At 44.2% G+C, this 13700-nt stretch overlaps 5 protein-coding genes across 5 annotated transcripts; 2 read left to right on the forward strand and 3 right to left on the reverse strand.

Moving 5' to 3' along the window:
* Positions 1-254: 254 nt before the first annotated feature.
* Positions 255-626, reverse strand: I203_108104 (uncharacterized protein; the record flags this gene model as incomplete). The annotated part of the gene is made up of 1 exon (XM_065518324.1): positions 255-626. One exon carries the CDS (start codon positions 624-626, stop codon positions 255-257), a length of 372 nt encoding a protein of 123 aa, XP_065372689.1.
* A 1915-nt stretch (positions 627-2541) lies between these two features.
* On the reverse strand, positions 2542-4045 carry I203_108105 (serine/threonine-protein phosphatase PP1; the record flags this gene model as incomplete). Its single annotated transcript, XM_019148283.1, has 9 exons — positions 2542-2610; positions 2670-2726; positions 2783-2860; positions 2918-3069; positions 3133-3199; positions 3266-3375; positions 3459-3689; positions 3757-3888; positions 3988-4045. The coding sequence occupies 9 exons, from the start codon at positions 4043-4045 to the stop codon at positions 2542-2544; spliced, it is 954 nt and encodes a 317-aa protein (XP_019002516.1).
* Positions 4046-5708: 1663 nt separating this feature from the next.
* Positions 5709-6878, reverse strand: I203_108106 (uncharacterized protein; the record flags this gene model as incomplete). Its single annotated transcript, XM_019148284.1, has 5 exons — positions 5709-5792; positions 5874-6002; positions 6070-6207; positions 6440-6544; positions 6627-6878. The coding sequence occupies 5 exons, from the start codon at positions 6876-6878 to the stop codon at positions 5709-5711; spliced, it is 708 nt and encodes a 235-aa protein (XP_019002517.1).
* A 1091-nt stretch (positions 6879-7969) lies between these two features.
* On the forward strand, positions 7970-10462 carry I203_108107 (uncharacterized protein; the record flags this gene model as incomplete). Its single annotated transcript, XM_065518325.1, has 9 exons — positions 7970-8397; positions 8475-8639; positions 8716-8856; positions 8950-9158; positions 9303-9367; positions 9457-9480; positions 9556-9734; positions 9814-9909; positions 10027-10462. 9 exons carry the CDS (start codon positions 7970-7972, stop codon positions 10460-10462), a joined length of 1743 nt encoding a protein of 580 aa, XP_065372690.1.
* A 393-nt stretch (positions 10463-10855) lies between these two features.
* Positions 10856-13203, forward strand: I203_108108 (uncharacterized protein; the record flags this gene model as incomplete). Its single annotated transcript, XM_019148286.1, has 8 exons — positions 10856-11265; positions 11354-11518; positions 11611-11751; positions 11827-12035; positions 12100-12278; positions 12366-12544; positions 12612-12706; positions 12887-13203. 8 exons carry the CDS (start codon positions 10856-10858, stop codon positions 13201-13203), a joined length of 1695 nt encoding a protein of 564 aa, XP_019002519.1.
* Positions 13204-13700: the final 497 nt, after the last annotated feature.

The raw sequence follows: 13700 nt of genomic DNA on the forward strand, positions 1-13700 counted from the left end.
AGGAAGAATCCAACAACCATTATAGCATGACATGCAAAGACGAAGCATGAAAGAAGCAATAAGCGACTAATGGAAATGGCAATGGTGTGTGGAGGATCAAAGCTCGATGGTGGATGATATAGCTGCCGCATGGTGACATGATGGCATGGTGGTATGGTGGGGGGATCTACAGAGAAGGACAACGACAAGAAGGCATGTCCAGGCCATCCTTTCATACCCTCCACACACTCACACACACACGTACACACGAATACTCACCTGGAACTTTGATTTTGATTTCCGTCATGATCATATCCATATCTACCATTCGACAGATGTGAATAACCATTGTTATCCATCTTGATCTTGTCCCTCGGAGATCTAGAAGATGATGGTGTGGATGATGAAGGTGAAATCGAATTTGTATGTGCAAGACCAGTCGAAGATGATGATGAAGGGATCAGAGGATCAGTTTCATTATCTGTAGAATACGAGAATGGATTCGTACTCCATTCGTTGGCCGTGTTGGTGTTGCTGTTGCTGTTGATTCCGGTGCTATATAGTGGAGGCGAAGGCGAAGGTGATGATGATGTTGCTGTTGTTGAGGTCAACTTTAATGGTAATGATGATTGAGCTGTTGTTGTCATCCTCTGTAACTAATTAATCCGCTGAGCTGAGCTAAGCTGAGCCGACGATAATTTTTGATGGTCAACTGGTCAACTGATCAAGGTATGGATGGGATAAACAAATTTCGAATTTTTGGATGTTACGATACGGATACGTCTTTGCGTTTGTTTCCGTTTTCGGGTTTGGTTTTGAATCTGAGATCGGACCAAGAGGATGTTCTACGATTGATTTGGGTTGTACTAGATGGTGATGACGGTTGTGCTACAGTGACAGTGATGGTGATGGTGATGGTGGTTACTAACGATGAGAGATTTCTGGCAGGTTGATGCTACAAACAAATTTTGGGTTTCGTTGTCGAGTACTGGGTAATAACACAGTCAGTACTCGTGATCCGATTCGGCTTTTTTCGAATCCACGCTGACTGCAGCTCAGGTTGTTTTCGAATTTTTGACGTTTACGTTTAGCTCTCTGATCAAGTTTGGTCTTCCGTGCCTGGATTCATTGATGGGGAAGGGATGAATAACTAACTAAATACGAGTAACTCTTTAGAAGGTGAAGGAAGCGTCTGGTCCAACAGTGCCCAGAAGTGTATAGAGTATACTCTACAATCTTCGAGTCAATTCTGCATCTGCTCAGAAATTGTGTCTCTGTCAGCTCTGCTTCTTCTCACCTAGCAGAGAGAAAATCTTCCTCAAATGCATGGATGACGTGTTTGGTCTCAACTCAGTTCAATCCAATTCCTCCGTATCCGTAATCTACGGCTCTCCAATTCAACCAAGTAAGAAGGATTACTTGAGCAGTTATCAGCAAGTGGCAAAGCCCGTAAAGACTTCACGGGTGACGTTGCTCGATTGCTCTGTTGCCAAGCCTAAGTAATATTTGCATATAGTTGACCCCAGTACTCTTCCAACTTTGAGCAAGCATGATCAGTGGCAATTGAAAATTTTCAATACTGCTTCATCTCGTACCATGCGGAGAATAAAGAGCGGGTACAGGCTGTACAGATGATCAGAGTCAGGGAAAAAGGAAGGGAACGGAAGTAACCGCGGCCGAAGCTGAGATCTGGTATTTAAGGGTTACTCTTATGTCGCAGGTCTCTTGTCATCTCCCCTCAACTCATTCCATGATGAGCAGTAAGAGTTAGGTGCAGGTACGAGTATACATAGAAATTCATGATTTGAGTTGATCTGATCTGGGTTGAGTTGATATATGAGAAATTGTGAGAGTACGAGTCAGGAGGAACCAAGCTAGTACTAGTAGTATATATAAGAAGAGAAGGTAAATGCTATCATCTTATATAAGAGAAATAGAAAAAAAGACAAGAGATATTTACATCCTCAACCATAGACAAAAACAAAAGAAAGAGAAAAGAAAACACATCAAGATGAAGATCTCATAGACATATATATATATATATATCATATCATATGTACACGCCCTCAAAGGAACAATCATAAACGGAAAGCAAAAGATAGAAAAATAAATTGTTTTTGTTGAGAATATATCGATTTTACTTTATTTTAATCTATGATTTATGGTTTTGTTTTACCACCTTTTTGTTTTCGAGGTGGTGTAACGGCCGCTACAAGTGAAAATCAGATAGATAGAAGTCAGCATACTCGTTCAAAGACTGATTAGTTGATTATTTCAATTCAGTTTTGCAAACACGACAGCGAAATGACATGACACGACACTCGTCTAAAAGATCAAATATTCAGATACATATATCCACACCTTCCTAGGAAAGGGGTATCTATGTAATATAATTTCTGGGTATAAGTTTTGAAATAGAGAAAAGAAAAATACATTGAAAGAATGAGATGGAAGAGAAGAAACGCGTAAGGGGGGAGACACGAGGACGATGAACAAAGAAACGGACTCAAGAAAATATGATTCTTTTCAATGTTTTTTGTCAAAATCAAAGGGATTGGGAGATCACTGACGCCGTCCGCTGGCACCGTATCCCCCATATTTCGGCGCTTTCTTCTCGGCTGGTTTGAGGATCTGCATGTGAAGACCAGGAATCAGCATTGCTGGGAACGAAAGCGAAAGTCAATACTCACCTGGAAGGAACAGAGTAATGTGTCGTCGACCGACATCATAGCACCGGCATTATCGAACTGATATAAAGATAGTGAGCTACTATCATTACGGTTGACAAAAATTCTTCACTCACCTCTCCACAATAATTAGGAGCCGAGAATAGGGTTACCAGTTGACGTTTGGCGAAGAACTCATAACCATCCTCAACGACCTTTAGGGCAGCACCTATGAGCACTATTTCCCAATAGTGAGATGTCTGATCACTCACCTGATGTGCTCGACAGATCAGATCCATATCATGTTTTTGCAAGAATCGCGATACCACGTCCGGTCCAAATGTGAATGATACACCTCGATCGTTCTCACTCCATCCTGTGATATCCTTATCGGGATCAGACCAAAGAAGATCACAAAGGAGACCTGAATGATAGCAAGTAAAGGCCATCAGTCATACGTTCCTCAGGGGAGAGTCTTTTAGCTCACCAGTATCAGGGACATCTGTTGGTCTCATTACCCTTCGGATCTGTTCCATGCTTTGAAGATCAGGACTCTGAAGGAAGAAGGCATAGTCAGTGAAGATGCATAAAATTGGCAACGAAATAAACAGTAGACTTACCAGACCACCGTGCATAGTGAAGATCTTCTCATCTATAATAGCAGCAATGGGTAAACAGTTGAAACAATCAGTAAAGGTCTTCCACAACTTGATGTTATAACGTCGCTTGCCTAATCATCAGCAACAAGTGAGTCAGCATTCAGAAGAAGAGAGAATTTCCGCCTGTGCCTTCGTTTCAAGAGACAAGACTCACATTCATCGTAGAATCCATAAATTCTATTGATACTCGCGCATTCGTGATTCCCTCTCAAGATGAAGAAGTTTTCTGGGTATTTGATCTTGTACGCCAAGAGCAGACAGATAGTTTCGAGTGATTGCTTTCCTCTGTCGACGTAATCTCCCAAAAACAGATAATTGGCTTCTGGTGGGAAACCGCCATATTCGAATAACCTCAGTAAATCATAGTATTGTCCGTGAATATCGCCTAGATTATGTGAGAGGCACTTGATCAGCTTTACCCTTATCTTCTAAAGAGAACCCCAATAACTCACCGCAGATCTTGATTGGAGCTTCCAATTCAAGTAAGATAGGTTGACTGATGAAGATTTCTCGGGCTTTCGTACAAAGGTATTTGATCTCATATTCTGCTAATTGTACAGCTTTACCCGGTCGATTTCCTCGTACTATGTGTAGTGATCAATACAAATGTCAGCGTTTCCACCTTGGGCGCGGATGCCAAGCAGACATGTTCAAAAGGGAAAGGGTGCGTAAAAATGACTCACCCTCTAAAAGTCGATCGATGACCGAATCCAAGTCGATTTCGTTCTGTTGTTCGCCCATTTTGAAATAGGGATGCTGGGATGAGAAGAAGAAGGAAGATGTTCTGGGTTTAGGGAGCTTTCGAATGCCTGAAAGAAAATTAAGGTGTATGTCAGCTATGCCCCTATTGTCCCTACGCACAACATTTAGGTATTAGAGGAAATGGTATGCGATTAGAAGAAGCGCATCAAGCATGACGATATGATTGTTCACATCCTGTTAAATGTTAAGAAAGTGAAGCGACTCCACAATTTCCATCACGTGAAGTTTTGAGTGAAACCGCTTGGCGATGTGCCATCCGGCATCAGGCAGGAAGTTCTTGTCCATTGGACAGTGACAGTAAATGGAAGGAGGTGTCCAAAAGAGTAATAGAGAAATATTGCATTATGAAGGACAAGGAGACTCACAACTATCCTTTATTCAGATATGAGCGTGAAAATTTGATCTTTGACCTTCGACCCTACGGGAATCTATGCACTTCACAATCGTATCTGGAGCTCTGCCTTTTGTATGGGTACTGAACACCTGTCGTCAATTGATATCGCGATAGGGAGGATTTGATGATAGAAGAAACGGGATGTCGTGTCTGAGGGAAGGAGGAACGAATGAATGTATGAATGTGTGAAATAGGGATCAACGTCGACGTCGACGGGTAAAGGGGAGTTGATGTAGACTTGACCGTTCTTGTGGTATGTCTCTGTACGATATGAATGAGATTATATATCAGTGATACCTTCCTCTCACGTAGTTTGATATATTGTAAGATGGTGGACTGCGATGTGATGACCCTAAACTATGACTTCATGAATCCCCTCGTCTGGTCTTGTCTCCAACAAGCCCCCATCCATCAGACCTTTCTTCCACTAACTTACCTTGCTTCGATGCTTGGACCCCTTTCTTGCTCTGTCCGTATGACGAGCCTTGTGTCCTTGTTCTTATGATGCTGTTGCTATGGTGAGATGTATGAGTTTGATTTGTGTAGGATAAGAATGAATGGATGGATGGGATGAAGGGGGTTGAGGATGAAGGATGAAAATGACACGCGGTGGTCAGAGTGAGTGTGAGTGGGACAAGGATGTATACTCGTACAAGCTAAACAAAGAAATACTGGCTATGCAATGCGGTGAATGTGGCACTTTGCAGGACTATACGGTGGCGGCACTGGACCCTCATAACGCCGTGTAATCCCGCGACTGCTGCTGGCCCTGCTGGGAGTCAGGCGCGTCACATCTCCTATATGGCGCCCGTTGAGGGGACATGAGATTGGTCCAACATTTACGGATCCATCGACTGCTCTAGGTGACACTCGCAAGCAGGTAGGCGGCATGGGAAGAGCTCAGCATGAGAGTTGACCAGGAGAGCTCTCGAAGCCTCCAGTCTGTCCCGGCTACCTCACACAATATACCTGACTATGTGACGCTAGAGGAAAAACAAACTTGGGCCGGAATGCCTTCTTACCTGAACGGAACGATTGAAATGGTGATTATTGAGTTCACCGTTATGCATTTCTTATCACTCAGACTCTATAGACATCGACGTCGACCTCCTTCTCTCTTCCACCGTCGGATGAACATTCATTACTCGATTTCTTTACACAAAAAGCTAATTCTACAACTCGACTATACTTTAATTGTAGATATTCGGATTTCAGATAATTAGATGATTCAATGTGTGCTCAGAAAGATTAAATGGGACCAGGGATAACGTGTGGTACGGTGTTGGTCGTAGTTTGTACAGGATGACCCGAAGGAGTAGTATTGTTGTCAACCTGAAGAAAACAGCGATAGCAATTTATCAGCATCTTCAGCCTGCCCGCGAAGTGGTTGAGATGGAATGGTACTTCACTTACATCGTTCAAAGCCTTTTCGATCTTTTCGCCGACTTTGTGGGCAGCGTTGGTCACTTGGGTAATAAATCCTGGATGAGTGGGTGAAGCGGTTTTCTCATCGATAGTATGAGTGATTTGAGTGAAGGTGGACTGATCCGAAATTAGACAGTCAGAAATCAGCAACAGCTCAAAACCATGATATTCAGTGAAGACTTACTTGAACAGCGGTAAGACCTTGCTCGAAGATACCTTTAGCCTTCTCACCTGCTTCAGCGGTGGTGGCAGAAGCGTTATCAATGCTCTTTTCAGCGGTATTGGCTGAAGTAGGAGCAGGGGTGGTTGAAGGCGCGTTACCCTGTGATGCAAGACACGAATTTGATCAGCGTCTCAAGACTCATCTTAGATCTATATTCGTTCGTTGAAACAAGAAATATTCCCTCCCGCCGGCGACTCTCTACCGTGCCCTCAGAAGTCATCTCAAACCTCCTGGGCACCAGCTTCTCATCTCTCGGACCTCCATAAGCCCCTCAATCCTCGTCTCCTTGCCCAGTCTCATCCTAAAGCTCAGTCAAATATTACCTACTCACCTCAATTTTATCGATAATCTCCTTAGTCTTAGCTTCAATTTTATCCGTGTAAGGCTTAGCAGCTTCTTGGACTTTATGAGCGTATGGTTCGACTTTCTCGAGGTACTGTACATGACGTCAGCCAAATGTCTACTACCACATGGTGCCTTCCAGCTGTGGAATTGCATGTGATGGTCAAGAAACTCACGGGCTTAGCCAAAGCTTGAGCTTTGTCCAAAATGGTAGGTTCGGCAATTGGGTCCAAAGCCTTTGCAGGTTCCGAGCTGATAGCTTCAGCAGGAGTGACAGGCTTTGGAAGTACTTCGCCCCCGACTACTGGAGCTCCTGGTACTTCCGCTGGTGGGGCCGCAGCAGTGGAGGTAGAAGCAGATGCGGACGTGGAGGGAGCGGAAGTCGCGGGGACCACGGGAATTTGGGGTGGGATAGCGCCAAAGGACATTATTGTTGTTGTTGAATGGATAGTTTGATTGTTGCGCAAGTTGGTGAAGATGACTTGAAGATAGTCCGTTTGTGGGAATGGAATGGATGGGTATGTAGATAGATAGATGAATGTTTGGTTAAAGAGGGATGGATCTACATCTGGTAACGTTATCCCATGTTATCGTTCTGCTCCGCTAGTGCTGACGAATGAATGGTATTCAATTTCAGATACCGGAGTCAGTCCATTCCACAGTCGAGTGGCGCAAGATGACGTCATCACGTCATTTACTCTTAATTTCCACTAATTAGTGCATCTGATCTACTCTATCCTCTACCCGCCAACAAATTCAAGGGTTGGATCATGCACAGAGTATGGTAAGGGGAAGCAGCGAGCAAGGGTTGGTATGAGTTTCGGTCGAAAGGGAGAACTGTAAGGTGAAAGTGATCACCCATCTACGAAAGGGAGGCGAGTGCCTAATGACGAGTGAGGTGATGTGTTAAAATGGCACTAACGAATTGAGGGTATGGACGAAGAAAGTGGAGGGATATTTGGGGTTAAAGTGACAAGTGATGGATTGTTGTAAACTGATATGACAGATAAGAGCAAGATGACTTATTGCTGATCAGAACACAAATATAAAAGTTCAGACGAACTTGATAACTTATTTCCTCTGTTCTTCAAACACAATGACCTGAATCGACCAATGACGGTCTAGAGACTGCAAATACTGTAGTCTGCCTCGCATCGGGCTTCATCAGGTATCTAAGGGTATCCAAAGGATATCTCGTGCGTGTAGACGCACTAGACGATGGAATTTCTTTTGTACCGCGGATTCTGATGAGGGTGCGATGAAGGGATTGTTCGCTCATGGCGACTAACTGCATGATGCTGATCTACCTCTTATACTTTACCAGTACTGATGTAGTCAGAAGAAGATTTGAATCTTCGTACTTAACCTCTTTTCAGATAGGAGCTGCGAGCTATCCTTTCTGGTAGAAGTAGGCTCAAAAAACGCTCGTCGATCGTAAAATCGTACTAAGTCTTTAGGTGACACCTTGATCAGTCATCGACTTCTCAATGTTTTCTACATATAGTACAGACGAACAACAATGTCGAATGACATTGCCGATGACCAGTCCTCTTCCCCTGAAGAGGCGCAAGAAAAGCAACCGGGGAATCTACAAGCCAAAAATAACAACGACTCGCCCTCTGCGTCAAATAAACTTTTCGGACTTCGGAATGACTCACCTCTTGAATCGAACAGAAGATCAACAACCAGCCAAGACCCTTCACCTAATTCCAATGATGATAAGAGCTACAGGCCACCTTCACCCACTGTCAAGAAGGATGCGAATCCACCTGCGATGTCACTGAAGAAGCAGATAATCACCGCGATCATATTAACAGCTACGACAGTGATGACCTCAAGTAGTGGACAGGTGCTCAACATTGCCTTACCTACTATTAAAAATGATTTGAATATTGGTGAAGGGCATTTACAATGGGTAGTCTCGAGCTATAATCATTCGGTTGGCTGGTGAGTCATCAGACGTTATTTACCAATCCGATCATCTCACGCTGATCAATATACCTTTTTCTCGTTGCTCTATTCAGTCTACTTCTATTCAGTGGTAGACTAGCGGATATATACGGCAGAAAGCAGATATTGGTAGTTGGAATAGTAGTATTTACCGTATTCACATTGATCGGTGGATTCATGCAGAACGGTTCCGCGTTGATCGTTACTAGGGCTTTGACTGGATGTGGAGTAGCTACGACGTGAGTGTTACTCGTACTTTCTGAACAGCTCTTTCGAGCGGTGTCTGTCTCATTGATGATTGCATACTCCTCGTAGAACACCCAGTACGACCGGTATTATAGCAGAACTGTATCAGGGTAAAGCACGATCAAAGGTGTTCACCTGTTTTGGAGCTGGTTTCTCTGTAGGAGGTATATTGGGTCTACTAATAGGTGGTCTATTCGTGTCTTATGTCAAGTAAGTCTTAATTTCACTTCTCATTTGACGGATCGATCGATAACCATATAGTGCTGGCTGATACCGACACTTGTCTTTTTGCCAACACCACAGATACACTTGGCGATCATGTCTATTTGTCGTCGCTGGAATTGGCCTATTGATCGGAATTTCAGTGATTATCGTCATACCTCCAGATGGATCTCATACGACAGACAAACACGTAGATTGTCCAGGAGCGATACTCGTAACCGTCGGATTGGTGCTGTTTCTTTTTGCGATAAGTGACGCTCAAACTGCTTCCCATGGGTGGAAGACAGGATGTGAGTGGACATTTCTCTTTATACGTATCCTCTGTCCTATCGTCATGCCGAGTGAGACACATCCCTATCAGGTTTGTCTGTCGCATATCTTTGATCCATGAGTAGATAGATATACTCATTTTGAAATTACCCTTCTCGAATAAGATATCATCGCTCTTCTAGTCCTCGGTATCATCCTCACTATTCTCTTCTTCTTCTGGGAGCACTATGTCGCGCTCAAAACAGATCAAACACCCCTGATGCGATTAGATTTATGGACGAGGGCAAAAGGCAGATTGGCCTCCTTGTACTTTGTTAGCTTCTGGCGGTTATGGGGTTCATAGTGAGTTACGAGTACCGTCGAGAGCGAGAGACCATCAGTAATTGGACAATAACCTGCATCTTCAATCGGACAAAGCCAGCGCTATATAATGCCACTTTATTCTTTCAAAAGGTTCAATCTATTGGTTCAGTAGGAACAATGCTACGGTTCTTACCCACAGAGGTAGCCGGCATAATATGTTCAATTTTGGTCGCCCTGCTTATTCATAAAATACCCGCTTACTGGTTAGTCGTTACTGGTCTCTTGGCTTGTGGGTGAGTAACCTCATACACATATGCTAATCTATGTATAAGTACCTTGTGTCGCTCATGAGACTTGCTGTACGTACTGTAGATTCGGCAATATGTGTTTCGCAATTTCAGAAAAGGATACCAATTATTGGAAATTACCATTTCACGGAACGTGGTTGATAGTCTTTGGAGTAGACATGTGAGTGCATTTTCCTTTATCTCAGTCACAGAGATTCAACAATCGCTAAGATCCGAAAATTCCATCATACCCATGGTTATACATCCATTCTGACGCTGGCGGTGATATGCTCCGCAGATTCCTACCAACCGGTCTAATATTCGTATCCCATTTCTCCCTCCAAGACGAATACAGCGTAGCAAGTGGCCTGTTCCAAACATTATTGAGATTAGGAAGTTCCATCGGATTAGCACTGACGTCCATCATATTTGATTCTCAATACAAAATCTCCCTCTCTGATGGAAGTAACCAAGAAGAAGCTTATCTGAAAGGGATACAAAGCTCTTTCTGGCTCAGTGCCGCAGGATGTTGGATTGGAATGTTTGTGGCGGTCATAGCGCTAAGGGGATTAGGCGTTTTTGGGAAAGATCAAGATCAAAGCGGCATAAAGACTCGTGATGTCGAAAGTCAGATTCGGAATAGCAATTTGGTCGATTTATCAGATACACCAACGCCAACGGCGGTCGAGAAGGATCAGAAGAATTGCAAGAGTGATAGCAGACTGGGGAGATGATGTAACATTGGTCATCTGGACATCCGTGGTCTGGACTTGAAGCAGGATCTAAGGTGTGAAAGGATCCATGGAGCTTGACTTAATGATATGTTGCACCGAGTGTGGATGATGGCTTCCATACTTTCATCAGAAGTCTATGCTGTACTGATTCCCGAATTAATCGGCCCATCACCTTTGAGGATGGGGAAGGCGTCAACATAATCTTGCTTGTGAGGGTTTGACTTGGGTCTCTGAATACTCATGCGCGCAGCATTACATTGTTTATTGATTGGCCTCATGCAATTACATTCGTTCCCTCTCTCTTCGTTTTACTTCTGCATTCCACTAGCTGGCTATTCCCTCGTTACGAGCCCTCCATCGCCTACAACCAAATCTGAACGCAAACAGGGAAACATGACTTCTCTTGCCAGCGATACTGGTAGCTCGGGTACGCCAGCAATCATTCGATCGAGTGTAGGTGATCAGGATACCCATCATAGCAAAGACAGGATGAATGTCGAGCCTAGAAACACACAAACTACCAGTAAAACTCTTGCGGATAGACCAGATACCTCTTCAGCTGACCCGGAAGATCCACCCAATCATTCTTCATCCACTCCTGCCACAGACACACAAACACAGTGCATTCGTCTCTCTCGCACCAGACAAGTGCTCGTCATCGTGACCATGAGTATGATTTCGATGCTCGACGCGATCTGCGGGCAGGCACTCAACATCTCAATGCCGACGATTCAAGAGGAACTCAATATGAATGAGAGTGATCTACAATGGCTTCAGACAGCATTCCATTTAGCAGTCGGAAGGTAAGCTGATTACCATTTCCTCCCCTTACTTATTTCTGTAAGGTGATCATCGCTTAGATACACCCACCATATGTGATACATACTGCAGTCTGCTAGTTTTCTTCGGCAAAGTCGCCGACAACTTCGGTAGGAAACGACTATTACTTCTTGGCATCATGATATTTGGTGGTTTCCAACTAATTGGAGGTTTCATGTCTAATGGTGCCGCTTTGATCACCACAAGAGCCTTATCAGGCGTGGGACTAGCGATGTGGTGAGCTCTATATACCACTTGGTACAAGGAAGTGGTCTAAGTCAAACAGCAGATATTGATGACCAACGCGTTGGTGTATCTACTGTATATAGTGCGCCGAGCGCTACTGGTATCTTGGCAGAATATTTCACGGGGAAAGCCAGATCGATCGCTTTTACCTGTTTTGGCATGGGGATTGCCATAGGCGGAGCATCGAGGATCCTCATTGGAGGTTTGTTCGTCTCTTATGTTAGGTGAATGAGCTCGACGTGGCACAGCCTGCCCAGTAATTACGAATCCGTCATGATTCGCTAAACTATGACTGATAGGTACACATGGCGGAGCATTATGTTTTTCCTATCTGGACTATCGCTACTCATCCTCATAATGATTATCGTGTTTGTGCCTTGGGATCATTCGCATGCCGAAGACAGGAGGATGGATTGGGTCGGGGTTACTTTGTTAGCAGGAGGTTTGGCAATGTTCTTGTTCGCTATTACCGACGCTCAGAATGCCCCCGATGGCTGGAAGACACCATGTGAGTAGCATTGATCATTGACACCAATTGCGATTCTGCCTCTTGATAAATGGTCTGGTAAAAGATATAATCGCAATCCTTCTGCTTGGCATACTATCCGTCACGACCTTCTTCTTCTGGGAACATCACATAGCCAACAAAACTTCAAGACCTCCTTTGATGCGACCCGCTTTATGGACAAGAGCTCATGGTAGACTGTCTGCCTTGTACTTCACAAGCTCTCTTGGTAATCTGGGCTACATAGTAAGTGACTTTTACATCCGCCGTCTTGATCTAACCGTTTCCACCAATCAGAACGTGATAAGAGATCTCAACTCACATAAATTGCAGGACGCTCTTTACAACGCTACTTTATACTTCCAACAACTCCAAGAAACAGGTTCCACAGGCGCAATGTTACGGTATCTACCAATAGAAATCTCTGGTATAATCTGTTATGTGCTGGTGGCACTAGTGATACACAAGGTGCCAGCTTACTGGTTAATGTTGTTAGGCCTTCTAGCGTGCGGGTGAGATACTTATGCCCATCCGATATCCGACTTGCAATGGTAGTTCATTGGTGACTTGGGGACGCAGCTTTGCAAACATGTGTTTTGCATTATCTGAGGAAGTACGAACTACTGGAAATTACCATTTCATGGGATGTGGCTCTCAGCTATGGGAGTGGCATTGTAAGTCAGGACCTCTTCGCCCGACACTCGAACAATTCGATTGTTTATCGAAACATGAGATGTATGGACTGACTATCAAGACCGATCGTCGTTCGATCGTCAAGCTTCGTACCCACAGGTCTAGTATTCGTTTCAAAATTCGCTTTACCTGACGAATACAGCGTTGCAAGTGGTTTACAGTATTCCAATCGATGCTTAGATTAGGTATCTCCGTTGGCCTCTCGTTGATGGCAATTATCAACACTTCGGTAAAGAACAAAAACCTGGGGAAGGGAAAGGATGAGACTGAGAGTCTATTGAGAGGTTTACAGAGTGGGTTCTGGTTATCTGCTGCAGCATGCTGGCTTGGTGTCTTCGTGGTAGCAACTGCGCTGAAGGGATTAGGGACTGTTGGGAAGGATGAATCCCAATCAAGTGAAGCCAGCAACAGTCCAGAGAACGACAAGGGGAAGGATCAAGGTAACTCAAAAAAGAGTAAAAGAGAAGGTGGTTGTTGAGTAGTTTGTCGAATAGAGGGCTGTCATAAGACGACCACTCGCAGCTTAGAGATGCCACTTCCGACTTGTTGATCATCAAAACATATAGGTTTAGCAGTTTTGGTGCCATTGCGATGTACGTCACGGTCATTTGTGGCCTGAAAGGAGTGATCAACTCCTTTGAAAGACTTTGTGTCACCGCTGTATCATCTTTATTTGTGATTGATTGGATACGATACCTGAGTGGCAAATTATCAATTCTTATCTTCGCTGTTCTGGCAAATCGCAATCTTGCCTCTCAATCTCACTCTTATAATCAGTATACTTACTTTTTGCAGAAAGAGAAGCCTAAGTTCACATACCAATCCAACTTTACGAACAACAGGAAGAAAAGCGAGCATCTGCCATCTCATCCACCCCTATTCTAGAAATGGGATCCACACCACCCTTTGTCGAGCCTACCATTCCTTCCGTCCCTCGACCTGTGCCAGGTGACCTACCTAGCATAATGTCCGGTG

This window comes from Kwoniella mangroviensis, chromosome 3 (assembly GCF_000507465.2).
Source record: "Kwoniella mangroviensis CBS 8507 chromosome 3, whole genome shotgun sequence".
NCBI lineage: Eukaryota > Fungi > Basidiomycota > Tremellomycetes > Tremellales > Cryptococcaceae > Kwoniella > Kwoniella mangrovensis.